The sequence below is a fragment of the Oncorhynchus masou genome, chromosome 30, assembly GCF_036934945.1.
Source record: "Oncorhynchus masou masou isolate Uvic2021 chromosome 30, UVic_Omas_1.1, whole genome shotgun sequence".
NCBI classification, from domain to species: Eukaryota; Metazoa; Chordata; class Actinopteri; order Salmoniformes; family Salmonidae; genus Oncorhynchus; species Oncorhynchus masou.
In genome coordinates this window covers 30,538,831-30,557,473 of record NC_088241.1, presented here as the reverse complement: position 1 = coordinate 30,557,473, position 18,643 = coordinate 30,538,831, and the positions used below count along the sequence as shown (strand labels likewise).

Below are 18,643 nucleotides of genomic sequence, written 5' to 3'. Positions count from 1 at the left end.
GGCGGCTCTGGCAGATCCTGGCTGACTGGCGGATCCTGGCTGACTGGCGGATCCTGGCTGATCCTGGCTGAATGGCGGCTCCTTGCAGACTGGCGGCTCCTTGCAGACTGGCGGGTCTGGCGGCTCCTTGCAGACTGGCGGCTCTGGCGGCTCCTTGCAGACTGGCGGCTCCTTGCAGACTGGCGGCTCTGGCGGCTTATGACAGATGGGAGACTAGCAGCTCTGGACAGACTGGAGACTAGCAGCTCTGGACAGGCGGGAGACTCTAGCAGCTCTGGACATGCGGGAGACTAGCAGCTCTGGACAGGCGGGAGACTAGCAGCTCTGGACATGCAGGAGACTCTAGCAGCTCTGGACAGGCGGGAGACTCTAGCAGCTCTGGACAGGCGGGAGACTCTAGCAACTCTGGACAGACGGGAGACTCTAGCAACTCTGGACAGACAGGAGACTTTAGCAGCTCAGCACAGACTCTGGACAGGCGGGAGACTAGCAGCTCTGGACAGGCGGGAGACTAGCAGCTCTGGACAGACGGGAGACTCAAGCAGCTCTGGACAGGCGGGAGACTCAAGCAGCTCTGGACAGGCGGGAGACTCAAGCAGCTCTGGACAGGCGGGAGACTCAAGCAGCTCTGGACAGGCGGGAGACTCAAGCAGCTCTGGACAGGCGGGAGACTCAAGCAGCTCTGGACAGGCGGGAGACTCTAGCAGCTCTGGACAGGCGGGAGACTCTAGCAGTTCTGGACAGGCGGGAGACTCTAGCAACTCTGGACAGGCGGGAGACTCTAGCAGCTCAGCACAGGCGGGAGACTCTAGCCGCGCTGGAGAGGAGGAAGGCTCCAGTGGCGCTGGACAGGAGAGGCGCACTGTAGGCCTGGTGCGTGGTGCCGGCGCTGGTGGTACTGGGCCGAGGACACGCACCTCAGGGTGAGCATACAATAGAAACACTTTTATATACGAAGACAAAAATAACTGAATGTTTTTCTACATACCACTACCAATAAAGAAAACTGACATCAATACATTCAGCTTTCAGATAGTGGCACCTCCGTAAAATCGTCTCTCTCTCAACCACCCTCCAGACTGAGCTGGTTTAAGTTTGGCGGCGTGAGTGAAGGAGGCTTTGTTGCGGATTAGAAAGCCAACTCTAGATTTGATTTTCGAATGGAGATGTTTGATATGAGTCTGGAAGGAGAGTTTACAGTCTAGCCAGACACCTAGGTACTTATAGATGTCCACATATTCAAGGTCGGAACCATCCAGGGTGGTGATACTAGTCAGGCGTGCGGGTGCAGCCAGCGAACGGTTGAAAAGCATGCATTTGGTTTTACTAGCGTTTAAGAGCAGTTGGAGGCCACGGAAGGAGTGTTGTATGGCATTGAAGCTTGTTTGGAGGTTAGATAGCACAGTGTCCAAGGACGGGCCGGAAGTATATAGAATGGTGTCGTCTGCGTAGAGGTGGATCAGGGAATCGCCTGCAGCAAGAGCAACATCATTGATATATACAGAGAAAAGAGTCTGCCCGAGAATTGAACCCTGTGGCATCCCCATAGAGACTGCCAGAGGACCGGACAGCATGCCCTCCGATTTGACACACTGCACTCTGTCTGCAAAGTAGTTGGTGAACCAGGCAAGGCAGTCATCAGAAAAACCAAGGCTACTGAGTCTGCCGATAAGAATACGGTGATTGACAGAGTCGAAAGCCTTGGCAAGGTCGATGAAGACGGCTGCACAGTACTGTCTTTTATCGATGGCCGTTATGATATCCTTTAGTACCTTGAGCGTGGCTGAGGTGCACCCGTGACCGGCTCGGAAACCAGATTGCACAGCGGAGAAGGTACGGTGTGATTCGAGATGGTCAGTGACCTGTTTGTTGACTTGGCTTTCGAAGACCTTAGATAGGCAGGGCAGGATGGATATAGGTCTGTAACAGTTTGGGTCCAGGGTGTCTCCCCCTTTGAAGAGGGGGAGGACTGCGGCAGCTTTCCAATCCTTGGGGATCACAGACGATATGAAAGAGAGGTTGAACAGGCTGGTAATAGGGGTTGCGACAATGGCGGCGGATAGTTTCAGAAATAGAGGGTCCAGATTGTCAAGCCCAGCTGATTTGTACGGGTCCAGGTTTTGCAGCTCTTTCAGAACATCTGCTATCTGGATTTGGGTAAAGGAGAACCTGGAGAGGCTTGGGCGAGTAGCTGCGGGGGGTGCGGAGCTGTTGTCCGAGGTTGGAGTAGCCAGGCGGAAGGCATGGCCAGCCGTTGAGAAATGCTTGTTGAAGTTTTCAATAATCATGGATTTATCGTTGGTGACCGTGTTACCTAGCCTCAGTGCAGTGGGCAGCTGGCAGGAGGTGCTCTTGTTCTCCATGGACTTCACAGTGTCCCAGAACTTTTTGGAGTTGGAGCTACAGGATGCAAATTTCTGCCTGAAGAAGCTGGCCTTAGCTTTCCTGACTGACTGCGTGTATTGGTTCCTGACTTCCCTGAACAGTTGCATATCGCGGGGACTATTCGATGCTATTGCAGTCCGCCACAGGATGTTTTTGTGCTGGTCGAGGGCATTCAGGTCTGGAGTGAACCAAGGGCCAAATCTGTTCTTAGTTCTATATTTTTTGAACGGAACATGCTTATCTAAAATGGTGAGGAAGTTACTTTTAAAGAATGACCAGGCATCCCCAACTGACGGGATGAGGTCAATGTCCTTCCAGGATACCCGGGCCAGGTCGATTAGAAAGGCCTGCTCACAGAAGTGTTTTAGGGAGCGTTTGACAGTTATGAGTGGTGGTCGTTTGACTGCGGCTCCGTAGCGGATACAGGCAATGAGGCAGTGATTGCTGAGATCCTGGTTGAAGACAGCGGAGGTGTATTTGGAGGGCCAGTTGGTCAGGATGACGTCTATGAGGGTGCCCTTGTTTACAGATTTAGGGTTGTATCTGGTGGGTTCCTTGATGATTTGTGTGAGATTGAGGGCATCTAGCTTAGATTGTAGGACTGCCGGGGTGTTAAGCATATCCCAGTTTAGGTCACCTAACAGAACAAACTCTGAAGCTAGATGGGGGGGCGATCAATTCACAAATGGTATCCAGGGCACAGCTGGGAGCTGAGGGGGGTCGGTAGCAGGCGGCAACAGTGAGAGACTTATTTCTGGAGAGAGTAATTTTTAAGATTAGTAGTTCGAACTGTTTGGGTATGGACCTGGAAAGTATGACATTAATTTGCAGGCTATCTCTGCAGTAGACTGCAACTCCTCCCCCTTTGGCAGTTCTATCTTGACGGAAAATGTTATAGTTGGATATGGAATTCTCAGAATTTTTGGTGGCCTTCCTGAGCCAGGATTCAGACACGGCAAGGACATCAGGGTTAGCAGAGTGTGCTAAAGCAGTGAGTAAAACAAACTTAGGGAAGAGGCTTCTGATATTGACATGCATGAAACCAAGGCTTTTTCGATCACAGAAGTCAACAAATGAGGGTACCTGGGGACATGCAGGGCCTGGGTTTACCTCCACATCACCCGCGGAACAGAGGAGCAGTAGTATGAGGGTGCGGCTAAAGGCTATCAAAACTGGTCGCCTAGAGCGTTGGGGACAAAGAATAAAAGGAGCAGATTTCTGGGCATGGTAGAATATATTCAGGACATAATGCGCAGACAGGGGTATGGTGGGGTGCGGGTACAGCGGAGGTAAGCCCAGGCACTGGGTGATGATGAGAGAGGTTGTATCTCTGGACATGCTGGTTGTAATGAGAGAGGTCACCGCGGTATGAAGAGTGGAACTAGGGGCTCCATTGTAAACTAAAACAATGATAACTAACCTGAACAACAGTATACAAGGCATATTGACATTTGAGATGTTGTTCTTTCAATATTAGAACGTTTGGAAGTTCTGTTACATACCTGCAATAGTAAAAAGAACAGACACAAGTTTACATCTGCAATGTTCAGGAGCTTTCTTTATTCTGAAGAATGGTGCGCGCACTTGGCCAGAACTTGCTGTTTTTTCTACTACCACAGTGCAACAGCGCCATCTATTGGCTGGATGGACTGTTTGTTTTCAACCCATTACAGCAACAGTTCTGGTGGACATTCCTGCAGTCAGCATACCAATTGCACGCTCCCTCAAAATCTGTGGCATTGTGTTGTGTGACAAAACTGCACATTTTAGTGGCCTTTTATTGTCCCTAGCACAAGGTGCAACTGTGTAATGATCATGCTTTTTAAATCAGCTTCTTGATATGTCACACCTGTCAGGTGGATGGATTATCTTGACAAAGGAGAAATGCTCACTAACAGGGATGTACACACATTTGAGAGAGATTTTTGTGCGTGTGGAACATTTCTGGGATCTTTTCTTTCAGCTCATGAAACATGGGACCAACACTTTACATGTTGCGTTTATATTTTTGTTCAGTATAGTATGAAGCTGTGACTCAGAGAATTGTTTCTTCATATCCTATGTAATGCATTCCCATGCTAAAAAGTCAGTGGCCAGGTAAACATGGGTGTCATGGCATGCGGAAATGACATGGAATGAACCAGAACCGTCTCAATGAAGTAGATAGTTGTAGCTCTGTCATGAGTGCTGACTGGGAGTGAATGTGAAGAAGGCTTTTGTGAAGCGTACGCAGCTATTTGTAATGGCTAGCCATTGTGCATTCATTTTTCACATTTACATTTTAGTCATTTAGCAGATGCTCTTATCCAGTGCAACATACAGGAGCCATTAGGGTTGTGCCTTACTCAAAGGCACGTCAACAGATGTTTCACCTAGTAAGCTCGGGGTTTCAAACCAGCAACCTTTCTGCTCTTAACCGTTAGGCTAACTGCCACCCCATGACCACTTCAGCAGTACTAGCGACATCTCTGCTGATGGAATGCTGTGTGGTCTCAGAGCAGACACTTCCTCCTCTCTCTATCTGAACTACATCTCCATTGATAGAGGGCACAGATAGAAATAGATCTCTCTCCCAAAGGACAAGCTAGTAGCTTTGTACCTGCTCTGGTTTTCCGACTTTAAAGCAATTTAATTTCTATGTCGAAAGTGAGTTAGAGAAGGTACCACTTTCTATATATTTTTATTCAATTTTTCTCTCTCGGGCCCCACTGCCCATCCTTTCAGTTCTCTGTGAATACTCACAACTCTCAGCCCTACTGGCAGAGTTGCTGTTAGGAGCCCCGTGTTCATGCTGTACATATACAGTGGGGAGAACAAGTATTTGACACACTGACGATTTTGCAGGTTTTCCCTACTTACAAAGCATGTAGTAGAGGTCTGTAATTTATCATAGGTACACTTCAACTGTGAGAGACGGAATCTAAAACAAAAATCCAGAAAATCACATTGTATGATTTTTAAGTAATTAATTTGCATTTTATTGCATGACATAAGTATTTGATACATCAGAAAAGCAGAACTTAATATTTGGTTCAGAAACCTTTGTTTGCAATTACAGAGATCATACGTTTCCTGTAGTTCTTGACCAGGTTTGCACACACTGCAACAGGGATTTTGGCCCACTATAGACCTTCTCCAGATCATTCAGGTTTCGGGGATGTCGCTGGGCAATATGGACTTTCAGCTCCCTCCAAAGATTTTCTATTGGGTTCAGGTCTGGAGACTGGCTAGGCCACTCCAGGACCTTGAGATGATTCTTACGGAGCCACTCCTTAGTTGCCCTGGCTGTGTGTTTTGGGTCGTTGTCATGCTGGAAGACCCAGCCACGACCCATCTTCAATGCTCTTACTGAGGGAAGGAGGTTGTTGGTCAAGATCTCGCGATACATGGCCCCCATCCATCCTCCCCTCAATACGGTGCAGTCGTCCTGCCCCCTTTGCAGAAAAGCATCCCAAAGAATGATGTTTTCACCTCCATGCTTTATGGTTGGGATGGTGTTCTTGGGGTTGTACTCATCCTTCTTCTTCCTCCAAACACGGCGAGTGGAGTTTAGACCAAAAAGCTCTATTTTTGTCTCATCAGACCACATGATCTTCTCCCATTCCTCCTCTGGATCATCCAGATGGTCATTGGCAAACTTCAGACGGGCCTGGACATGCGCTGGCTTGAGCAGGGGGACCTTGCGTGCGCTGCAGGATTTTAATCCATGACCGCGTAGTGTGTTACTAATGGTTTTCTTTGAGACTGTGGTCCCAGCTCTCTTCAGGTCATTGACCAGGTCCTGCCGTGTAGTTATGGGCTGATCCTTCACCTTCCTCATGATCATTGATGCCCCACGAAGTGAGATCTTGCCTGGAGCCCCAGACCGAGGGTCACCTTGAACTTCTTCCATTTTCTAATAACTGCGTCAACAGTTGTTGCCTTCTCACCAAGTTGCTTGCCTATTGTCCTGTAGCCCATCCCAGCCTTGTGCAGGTCTACAATTTTATCCCTGATGTCCTTACACAGCTCTCTAGTCTTGGCCATTGTGGAGAGGTTGGAGTCTGTTTGATTGAGTGTGTGGACAGGTGTCTTTTATACAGGTAACAGAGTTCAAACAGGTGCAGTTAATACAGGTAATGAGTGGAGACCAGGAGGGATTCTTAAAGAAAAACTAACAGGTCTGTGAGAGCCGGAATTCTTACTGGTTGGTAGGTGATCAAATACTTATGTCATGCAATAACATGCAAATGAATTACTTAAAAATCATACAATGGGATTTTCTGGATTTTTGTTTTGGATTCCGTCTCTCACAGTTGAAGTGTACCTATGATACACATTACAGACCTCTACATGCTTTGTAAGTAGGAAACACTGCTGATTTTGCAGGTTATCAAATACTTGTTCTCCCCACTGTATATGGTGGCTCCATAGAGACAGAATATGAATACCTCAGTGGGTGTCATTATTTAACCTTTGACCTGGATCTGACCACTGTCAGGCCACATGAGCAGTCAGAGCCCACTGCTGCTCAAGAAACTACTTTCGTTACTGCTGGTTTTGGTCTATTAAGCATCTGAGTGCCCCATTCAAAGTGGAAAGAGATCCTGTGCAGAACTGTGGTGGGCATATATGAAGGGCTAAAGCCCGAGAGGTTAGCCAGAGAATGTTGGTAAATTCTGTTGTGGTAAATCCTGTTGTGGTAAATCCAATCTTCTCACTCACTCTAACACACACACACACACTAAAATACAAACACATATTTATACACCACCAGTGCAGCTCAAAGGAATGATTGGCATCCATCTGTGAATGCTGACCGGAGGGAGGGTCAGTGAGAAAGGGAGGGTGGGGAGTACTTCAAGGGAGCAGGGAGGGTAGGTCTTACGGAGACCGAAAGAGGGAGGGAGAGGGAGGATTAACCCGAAAGAGGTAGAGGGGAAAGAAAGTTGCAAAGAGTTGGTGGCGAAGTAGACAGAAAGAGGAGACTAGTGAACTTGGTTGAACAAGCTGTGGACCAGGTGTGCTCCTCCTCTGCCCAGCACGGAGTGCCTATTCCTGGGTAGAAAGAGCAAAACAGGCCCCTCTGGGGCTGGATCATGGGACAGAGCCTTCCTCTGGAGACCCCAGCTCAGGACCAACACATCCCCCGCAGAGGTGAGTTTCTAGCTTACTTACTCACTCAGTCACTCACATACACCTGCTCTATAATCAGTCTCACACAGTCACTCACATACACCTGCTCTATAATCAGTCTCACAAGTACACATTTATAAATAAACTCAAACACTTTTACTCACTTATAAAAATATCCTTAGTGATCAGTTTTTCAATTTCTTTTCAACATCTTGGGTGCTGAAAAAAGTTTGGAGGGCAGAGGAGAGGCGGGGCTGAAGATTGTTGATTACACAATGTTGCACACTTTATTTATCTCTCTTTGCCACAGGGAATGCTAAAAGTCACTGGGATCAGGTGGATGAATATCAGCTGTGTGTGTGCATGCACCCACATTACTGAGTGCAGGATACCCTTCTGACATGCTGTATGCAAAACAAAAAGATTAGCCGCACAAACACATGTCTCACTATTTGCGGCAGTAAACTGAGATATTGAAACATTTTTCTGAGGGATTACTGGAAATATGATTTTCTGTCTGAATGTGTAGAGTGTTATGTGCTTTATTTGGAGCCATTCCATCCAGCTTTCCCTCAGTATTGTTGTGGTCTGTTATCCCATGGAGGTTAAGCCTACGAGGTTGGGTTGTCTTGCTAGGTTATTGTATAGAGATTAAGTTAGGCAACCAGCGAGTAATCGGCCTAGTGTGCCACTTGTGTAACAAGTTAAACAAGCACACCATGCAAAAAATGGACCAGCCCATCTCGCATTTGAAATGCCAGATGGCCTGTTCGACCCTGTGTGTAGGTACTAGTACACAAAACCAGGTTGAGAGATAGCTATCTTTTCAACCGAAAACTTTAGGTATTGTAATTACCTCTCTGTACCACCCACTAGTGACAAGTCAAAACTTATCTAGGCTCCATTTCAAAACATGGAAGATGACTAGTTTAGGGTTGAGGAGGGAAAGGGTGGGCTTTCCTTGCGGAAGCAGACTCATATCTAAGTGATCAGGCTGCTCGAGGCAGTGGGCCTGCTGCTGAGGCCCTTTATTAAAATAACACTATCTGCTCTCCACCACATGCTCACCTGACTGCTCCTGCTATGAGTCAATGATTCATGGGGCTGGGGCTAAACCTGGATCATAATTAGCTACAGGTTTTTACGCAAGATATGTGATAACTATGTTTCCATACTCAACGTTACAGCTTAGCTTATACAAAACGTTGCCATAGATTTTTCAACTAACCTGCTCTTGGCAATACTATCTTCGTTCTCGTGTCAGGTACAAGGTTATCTTCTAAATGTCCGTATCCAGTTGCTGGTGGTTCTACAAAAAAATATATTAAAACCATGTTTTGTATCGAGCGGGAAATGCCTCTTGCATGTGTGTAGATCTTTGTTTTGCTCGCACTGTGTAACTTGCTGTCATCTACTAGTAGAAACAACTAGTTCCTGCAAAGATGCTGGGAAATGCTAGATGTGTGTTGACGAAGAGCCTCCCGGCACGGCACAAAGCATGGATTTAAATGCTTTCGGATGTTTTTTCTCCAGATTTTTGTAGAATCACCTGCAACTGGACACTCACATTTATAAGAACATTTTTCCTCATGACTATTACTCAGGCCTCTTTCTTTTTGTGGTGGGAGACTTGGTGTGAGATGATGTGTAGTTCGAAAAAATAATAAATGACAACTCTTTTTATTGACTCGAGTTATGATTCGTTTTTCTGAGTGACTCATTCATTTTTTTGTCATTCTTTTGAACTGCTGGCCGCAATTAACTCTACAGCAGGATTAATACGTGCTTCTCCGGCTCCTGAAATGTGCGCCGACCAACAGCTGTCTGTCATATATGCGCGCTGGAAAATAGATCATGCTGCAGGCAGCATAGAGAAAAAAAATACATGTTTAGAACTGATAACAGCCCCTGTGCAACAAACTCGAACTTGAGAATGAATCGTTTGGGGTGCTGCAGTTGCCGAACAATATTGTGCTTATCACCCTCACTGCAGTCAAGCAATGCATTCCACCAAGAGCCGTTCACAATCTAGTCCGGTTGCGACCACAACCAGACCTCGTTTCAAGTGTATCAATAAATAATATAGTTTGTATTCCTAGAAATCTGGGCGTTACTGACTAAAAATAGTCAAGATTCGTTCTTTTGACTAAACGAGTCAAAGATCATGGTCAGTAAAAATAGCTCACCTTCCCATCACTAGTCTGAGATGTGGAATATGTTTTGACACCAGGTGTGGCTATTAGTATTGCTTTGAGGTTATCTCAGTCTGGCGGTTTCCACTAGATAGTAAAGCCACAAAGTCAAAATTGGCTATATTGTAAAAATGGGAAATCACGTTTTAAGTAGATAAATTGTAGAAATAGGTGGAACTTATGACGTTGTGGCTGTGGTAACTGTTACAGGCTTTGGTTTTCGAGGTTGGTTCTATTTAGTTGTGGATGCGCACTGATTGGAATTATCCTAGTTGATCAGGATGTGTTGCACCTGTTGCCTCATTAGTCAGTCGTTAGTTTCAGGTGATATTTAAGAGCTACAGAGCCAATGCTTCAGTGGGCATCTCTTATGTGAAACAAAGCCTTTTATAATGTCTCACCTGTTTGGTTTGTGCCACATTTATTTGCACTCTTACCTAAGTTGGTGTGAGTTGTCTTTTCCTTTAGTTTGTCTGCTATCAGGCAAATCCAGTGGGTGTTTGTTTGGCCAGCACCCAGTCAGTAGGCACCCCCTTGGATGCCTTTTAAAACCCCACCTGTTTTGTTCTGGTTGTCAGAGGCTTATTTGGTAGTTGCCTATTTCTATTGAGCAGCAATTTTATTTATATAAATTTTTTTTGGGGGGGGGGGATGTAACATTACTAGTGACAACCAAGTCTGACCCTGTATCCTTATTGGTAAGCTCTAGATGGGCTGGATTCCTGATTGGACAGCACTGTCTAGCCTGGTATCCTTGCTGTCACTGCATCATTCACTTTGAACTTTTCTTCCAGACCTCTCTAAGGTCTGTTTTTACATAAAATCATTGTACACAACACTTAAGGATTCTTCAAGAGGTCTGGGTGATTGATGATTTTTAGAAGGGAGTGATGATGATGGAGGGTTTATGGTATTGTTATACAACGGGTGGGTCTAATCTTTAATACTGATTGGAAAAAACCGCATTCCAGCCAGTGTCTATTCCACAAATTAGCACCGGCTAAATCTATGACGTTAAAATGCCTATTTACTCTGTTCCATCTGACTGCACAATCATCCCAGCCAAGTTATAAACTTGATCTCCATTATAAAAGGCATCTAGACATTATCTCAATGTTCTTTTACACTAACATTTAGTTTTCAACAGCAGAGATTTGTATAAACCTTATAGAACATAAAGAGTGAACAACTGGATAGCGTCTCTAGCAACCGAGCCGAACGATCAACCAGCTTGGGTAGCAACCCTAGATTTGTGTCAAGACTATATCTTGTGGAAGAATGAAATGGTATGAATAAATTAATCAAAATAATGTTTTTAATGAAAATATGTCAATCATTATTTGAATATGTTGGTAACCCGTGTGTGTGATAATAGGTGATAATGCCCTTGAAACCGGTGTTTTGAAGGATATATTGGCACAATTTGCTAACACCCCTGCCAATATATACCGCCTTCTGGCATTATCACTTAATATTATGTCCTGTGTGCTTTATAGCCGATAGCCTGTACTATCAGTTGAAACAGGCTCTCTGTTTCCATGTGAGTGGTGGAGGTTGACTTTGTTCTCTGTCACAGTTAGAATCAGGGTGGAGTACCGTTTCCTCCCTTGTTTCCCAGAACCCTCCCCCCTTTCCTCTGTCCGAGTCACACAGCTGCAGACAGCCTACACACACCGGACCTCCACTCACTCTTCAGGCACGCTTTTGAAGAAGAAAATGGGTATAGGAAGGATCCATTTGGTCACCTTTCGAATCTCCGGTATAAGATCAACTGTATTTCCTGCTACCAGCTGAATGGAGTGAATGTGCTGCCATGTGTGTTTCTGGTAGTATCAGTCAGTCAACCCACTGTGGATCTGGAGTGTGTCGGCCCAGCACAGCCATCATTTATCCTGCTTGAGTGGATTTTAACTGACCTGCCTGCCTGCCGTGCTCTCCTTGTCAGAGGCAAACCGTTCTGCCAGAGCCTGCTGTGCCTGTGTGTAGGAGAACCAAGGAGGTGTATGTGTTACAGACAACTGCGTTTAGCAACTCATTCTTTGGACATAGTGAACTGAATCCACTGGTTTTTGTAACTTCCCGAAGAGATGGCTGTACATGGTTTGGACCTGGCCTCTGGACTTTGATGTTTTGTCCGTATGTGGCTTAGTAGCCTTCTGTGGGTCTCTGCACTGTTACAGCCGACCCCCGCCCCTCCCTGCCTAGGGTGTTGGGATCGACTAGGGACAAGTGTTTGAGTTTTTGAACACAACCTTCTGCTTCCTCATGGCATGCTGCCTCAAGTCCCACCACCATGGAAGCTGGACCCTGACCTCTCACCCAGGTGACTAGCTCTGTAATATAACCTCCATGACCCTGCTTTGGAGCCCATTTCCACCTTTTGACATGTTTCCTCTACCTCCACTTCTGGTGTTTTGAAGCTAGGTATTGTATAGTATTATTACATCTGCCCATCAGCAGCTGGCAAATATTATAATGTTTTTTAAGCGTGCGTTGTTGTGTGAACCGAATTGCTGGGGCAGTGTTATTGTCAGGACATCCTATGTTTGTGGGACTGGTTGGTTGTTTTGCCCCAGCCCTTCTACACTGTAAATATTATGTCTGCTGAATTAATACCTCCACCTTAGAGGAACCTGGCTCACAGAGATGTTCTGTGACAGGCCTTGTGAAGCTCAGCACCTTGTCAGTCAGCCTGTCAATCACCTGAGCTGTTGCCATGGCAGCTGGATGTCTGTACGTGTCTCGGAGAGAGACTCACTCAGGCCAAAGAGAGAGTCCTACCTCCAAATAATTTTAAAGGTGTATGACTCCACATTTTTAGTGAAAAAGCATAAAGTGTGCAATGTGTGTCTGTGTGCTTCTACATAGCCTGTTGTTGTTGAAAGGCTTATAACAATATTCTCCCAGTAGGGAGGAATGTGAGACTCTTGATTGTGGGAAGCTATAGGTGGAGGCTAGTGCAAGAGGAACTCTCCCATCTCATAACTGTTGGTTACTTGGTTGTGAATGTGTGGAGGAGTACATGCGCTTTCACTATCACCCTGCCAAAGCACACATAGTCCCAGAGCTCTGAGCTAACGTTAATAACCTTCCTAATGAGCCTGGCACTCCCATGTTCTTTAATCACGGTGCATATGGGTGTCAGGCTAGCATAGCTCGGCTAATGTTCCTCTGCACTTTACTCTGTGTGCATATGGGTGTCAGTCTAGCTCAGTTAGGCTATAGGCTAATGTTCTAATATTACACTTTACTCAAGAGTGCATGGGCCAGGCTAAACAGCAGCTAGTGCACAAGGTTTTGCTCGCCTGAGTTAGAGCTCAGCTAGGCTACTGTAAAAAATGTCTGGGCAAGGGTTACCTCTGCTCTCTGTGCTGTTGATATGTTTCAGATGCCCAGTTGTGGTTGTCATAGTTCAACAGTGTTTCTTGACTCTCTATTCTTGTCTCTCTGATGCCATTGCTCCAGTTGATGAAGTTGACCACCTGCACACCACGACGGAGGGAGATGGGGACAGCACCCCTCTCCCATTCAAGGGCAAGGGCAAGTTCTCTACCCTTGGCAAGATCTTCAAACCATGGAAGTGGAGGAAGAAGAAAAGCAGCGAGAAGTTTACGGAAACTTCAGAAGGTTTGTGTTATGGTTTCGTTGTGTTTGTTAGTTTTTATGTGTTGCATTCAGTCTTTATCAAATGCCTTTCAGTGTGTTTTCCTGTCTCCTGGTGATATGGCCAATTTTCCAGTGTGTACAGTTCAGTCTGCTTTAACAAGATGATTGTTATAGTGGTTAGAATAATATGATTTTTATTTGAAGATCTGTAAACTTACATCTTTGATTTCTGGAACGTGAGATGACACTAAAATCTGAAGTATTATCTTTGGTTTTATATGCTATCTGGAAGAAATCTGAAAAAAAAACTCAGTGCATTAACGCACTGGCTTAAATTCTGTGTGTTGACGGCAGTTCTGGAGAGAAAGATGTCGATGAGGCGACCGAGGCAGGAGCTTATAGAACAGGGAGTGCTGAAGGAGCTCCCGGAGAATGGTAAGAGTGCTGCCACTGGTGATGTCACTCACTCACCAGATCCCCACATGACTCAATCAGCCAGTTCCAGTTGGCTCACTACCCCTTCCACTTGCCCCTAAACTTTGAATGTTTGGCGAAAAATTGCGCCGAAGGGAGAAAGATGGCGCCGAAAGGTAGGGCTGCCGTCTTATCGGCTCTTAACCAACCATGCTATTTTGTTTGTTTTTTCGCGTTGTTCGTAACTTTTTTGTACATAATGTTACTGCTACAGTCTCTTATGACCGAAAAGAGGACTGGGAATACTCACCTCAAATTCGACGAGTCGGACTCGAGGGATATACTACAGACACCCGACCATGCCCAGATCCCTGTGATTCGCTGGAAAAGTAAACGTAGGTTTCACGGAAAGAAATCAGGATGCCTTGTGAGAATCAGGCGACGAGTGGCTAATCTGCCCTTGCCTTCCGTTCTGCTAGCTAACGTTCAATCGCTGGAAAATAAATGGGAGGAACTGAAAGCACGTATATCCTACCAACGGGACATTTAAAAACTGTGATATCTTATGTTTCACCGAGTCGTGGCTGAACGACGACATTAAGACCATACAGCTGGCGGCTTATACACTATCGGCAGAACAGAACAGCAGCCTCTGATAAGACACGAGGTGTGGGCCTATGCATATTTGTAAATAATAGCTGGTGCACAATATCTAAGGAGGTCTCAGGGTTTTTATCTGTATTTTTGTAGCTGTCTACATACCACCACAGGCCGAGGCTGGCACTAAAACTGCGCTCAATGAGCTGTATTCCGCCATAAGAAAACAGGAAAACGCTCATCCAGAGACTGCACTCTTAGTGGCCAGGGACTTAAATCAGTTTTACCTCATTTCTATCAGCATGTTAAATGTGCAACCAGAGGGTAAATTCTAGACAACCTCTACCCCACACACAGAGAAGCATACAAAGCTCGCCCTCCATTTGGCAAATAAGACCATAACTCTATCCTCCTGATTCCTGCTTACAAGTAAAAAATTAAAGCTGGAAGCTCCAGTGACTGGGTCAGTAAAATAGTGGTCAGATGAAGCAGATGCTAAACTACAGGACTGTTTTGCTAGCACAGACTGGAATATGTTCCGGGATTCTTTAGATGGCATTGAGGAGTACACCACATCAGTCACTGGCTTCATCAATAAGTGCATCGAGGACGTCGTCCCCACAGTGACTGTACGTACATACCCCAACCAGAAGCCATGGATTACTGGCAACATTCTCACTGAGCTAAAGGGTAGAGTTGCCGCTTTAAAGGAGTGGGACTCTAACCCAGAAGCTTATAAGAAATTCCGCTATGCTCTCTGACGAACCATCAAACAGGCAAAGCGTCAATGCAGGACTAAGATCGAATCATACTACACCGGCTCCAATGCTCGTCGGATGTGGCAGGGCTTGCAAACTATTACAGACTACAAAGGGAAGCACAGCCGAGAGCTGCCCGGTGACACGAGCCTACCAGACGAGCTAAATAACTTCTATGCTCGCTACGAGGCAAGTAACACTGAAACATGCATGAGAGCATCAGCTGTTCCGGATGACTGTGTGATCACGCTCTCCGCAGCTGTTGTGAGTAAGACCTTTAAACAGGTCAACATTCACAAGACCGCTGGGCCAAACGGATTACCAGGACGTGTACTCCGAGCATGCGCTGACCAACTGGCAAGTGTCTTCACTGACATTTTCAACCTCTCCCTGTCCAAGTCTGTAATACCAACATGTTTCAAGCAGACCACTGTAGTCCCTGTGCCCAAGAACAGTAAGGTAACCTGCCTAAATGACTACCGACCTGTAGCACTCACCTCTGTGGCCATGAAATGCTTTGAAAGGCTGGTCATGTCTCACATGAACACCATTATCCCAGAAGCCCTGGACCCACTTCAATTTGCATACCGCACCAACAGATCCACAGATGATGGATCCACAATCTCTTTTGCACGCCACACTGCCCTTTCCCACCTGGACAAATGGAACACCTAAGTGAGAATGTTATTATCTATTCTTTAATAACTCTACCTACATGTATATAATAACCTCGACCCCCCGCACAATGACACATTGACTCTCTACCGGTGCCCCCTGAATATAGCCCGCTATTGTTATTTACTGCTGCTCTTTAATTATTTTTTATTCTTATCATTTACTTTTTTAGGAATTTTCTTAACTGCATTGTTGGTTAAGGGCTTGTAAGTAAGCATTTCACTGTAAGGTCTACCCCTGTTGTATTCTTCGGGCGCATGTGACAAATCAAATTGATTTGATATATGTAAAGTGTACGCAACATGTTGGATGCTCCACCACTACCCTACATATACCTATCCAGACCCTTCAGATCTGCAAACATTTAATGGTTAAGGCAGCCAAGGGGGAGGGAGCAAATTGGAAATGGCTTTATCTTTATCAGACAAAAGTCCAGGGCTATCACACCTACATAGACAGCATAGTCGATGACAATAACAGCTTCAAATTCAGGACATTCAATGGCAGTTGAAGAAAGGCAAATTCACTCTCATGCTCCCTTTCAAACAGTATAACTGTATATTTTGGGAAGAAAATGACATGGCGTTTTTCTTGAGCTGGGGAAAGTGGAACAAATTGCACCCTGCAGCGAAATAGCTTTGAAAGTCAGTGTGTTCTGTGCCCTTACTCTGCCGGCATCAGTGTTGCAGAGACCTGTTTATTAAACATATTTCACTCCATGGGCAGAGCTCTGTTCCGAAGGGGTTGGCAGTTAGGACACCTTTCTCAAACCTTACATCCTGAATAGGGCTATGAAATTGTGTCCAGATGCACCGAGGGAACAAATCCAAAAGTCCATCCTGCCCTATTTCAACAAGCCAATTAAATTTGCCCATTTATACTCGAATATGCAGAACATTTTGAGTAGAGATGATGGCTTTGTTAGATTTCTGGCTAACCCCTCCCTCACACTTGGTTGGTGACTCAAAGTAGTGTAGTTTATAGATCTTCTCATGTGTGTGTGATGATTGTCTCTGTATGGAAAGTCTCACTGCTTGTATCCATTTTTGTGACAGAAGGGGACGATCTTCACAGCCCCAAGCAGCCCTACGTGAAGAATGGCCACACCCTGCCCATGGGTGGAGGTGGTGGAGGGGGCAGAGGGCAGGAGAACCAGACAAGACCCCCCTCAGAGTCTGGGGTGAACCCCTCAGACTTTAAGATTAACCCAGCCTGGCTGCCCCAGCCAGAGGACCGCAGGGTCCGCTTCCCCCCGGATGTAGACCGCCATGGGGACCAGGGTGGCCCCAGAGGGTCCGGACATCAGGAGGAGGGCCAGCGAGGAGGTGGAGGACGGTCCCAGGGGGAGGGGAAGTCTAACATGGCCTGGCAGGGCCAGGTGCAGGGGATGGGACAGGAGGAGGGTAGACGTGGGGGCAGACTACACCCTTCTGATGGAGACAAGCGGCCGGGCCTGCAGAAGGCGCCATCAGAGGACGGAAGGAGGAGTCGCCCCTCTGAGACAGCATGGAAGCCCACCCTCCCCCGGCACGCGTCCGCAGAGGAGGGAAGGGCCCGTAGAGGTGAGCTATTAACACCGACACATTCTTTTACTTTTAGATTTGTATGTATTGTTGTGAATTGTTAGATATTACTGCACTGTTGGAACTAGGAACACAAGCATTTTGCTACACACGCAAAAACATCTGCTAAATATGTGTATGCAACCAATCAAATTTGATTTGACACATACACATTCTGTGGAGTAGGGTGAAGCTGTCTCTAGACTGATCTAAGGTTTGTGTTTTTCCCCCTAATGGAAGATTTGAAAAGGATCAGCTGGTCCTAGATCTTTGCATAAAGGCAACTTCTACCTGGAGCCTGGTTTTCTGACTGCCCCTCCCTCCCTCCCTCCTTCCAGTCAGTATTCCTCCTCTTCAGTCCTCTGGTTTGGGCCCAGATATAGACAGGAGTCTCGGAGCCTCTTTGCTCCCCTGAGTCCTGCTCCAGCTATGCGTCTTATTCAGGAACAGAAGGGAATAGGAGGAATAGCTCATCGTCTCCTACTTTCGTAATTAATGCGGCACTATCGTTTTAACCATTCCTGCTCTTAAAAGCTAATGCCTCTCAGCTCAACCGTAAACCTGCTGAAGAGCTAAAGCTAATTGATACAATTCCAGCTATTACACACTGAGCTAAATGGCATTTAGTGTCTGCTGTTTCTTTTAGATATTATGCTGTCCCTGATTTATCTTAATCTTCTCGCTTTCTCTTTCTCTCTCTCCCTCTATTGTCTCTTTTCTCTCTCACCTCTGAAACTTCCATGTCATCCCTCTCCTTTTCTCCCCTTTTCTCTCTCCCTCGGTTTTCTCTGACCTACAGTGCCTTCAGAAAGTTTTCACACCCTTGACTTTTTCCACGTTAGTTGTTACAGGCAGAATTTTAAATAGATTCAATTTAGATTTTGTGTCAATGATCTACACACAATACCCCATAATGTCAAAGTGGAATTATGTTTTTAGAAGTGTTTACAAATTAATAATAAATGAAAAGCTGAACTCTTAAGTCAATAAATGTTCAACCCTTTTGTAATGGCAAGCTTAAATAAGTCACTACAAAGATACAGGCACCCTAACTCCGTTGCCAGAGAGAAAGGAAACTGTTACAGAGTTTAGAGTTTAATGGCTGTGATGGGAGATAACTGAGAATGGCTCAACAACATTGTAGTTACTCCACAATACTAACATAAATGACACAACACAACACACCACGTGTGTACCACCCTTCATATTTTCAACCATGGTGGCTGGATCATGTTATGGGTATGCTTGCCATCGGCAAAGACTAGAGTTTTTTTTAGGATGAAAAGAAATGGAATAGAGCTAAGCACAGGCAAAGTCTTAGAGAAAAACTTGGTTTAGT

At 45.9% G+C, this 18,643-nt stretch overlaps 1 protein-coding gene across 6 annotated transcripts in view; it reads left to right on the top strand.

Annotated features, from left to right (window-relative positions):
- The window catches only part of LOC135522515 (phosphatase and actin regulator 4B-like), a 64,700-nt gene that overhangs the window by 30,603 nt on the left and 15,454 nt on the right, over positions 1-18,643 (top strand). For 2 of the 6 annotated variants that reach the window (XM_064948843.1, XM_064948838.1), the window contains exons 1-4: positions 10,824-12,015; positions 13,158-13,319; positions 13,653-13,733; positions 16,798-17,304. In XM_064948843.1, coding sequence (XP_064804915.1) covers positions 11,958-12,015; positions 13,158-13,319; positions 13,653-13,733; positions 16,798-17,304 — 808 coding nt within the window. In that variant the 5' untranslated portion in view covers positions 10,824-11,957. Of the gene's footprint in view, positions 1-7,307; positions 7,522-10,823; positions 12,016-13,157; positions 13,320-13,652; positions 13,734-16,797; positions 17,305-18,643 lie in introns of those variants that run through there. The other 4 variants (XM_064948840.1, XM_064948841.1, XM_064948839.1 and 1 more) reach the window with 3 other exon arrangements.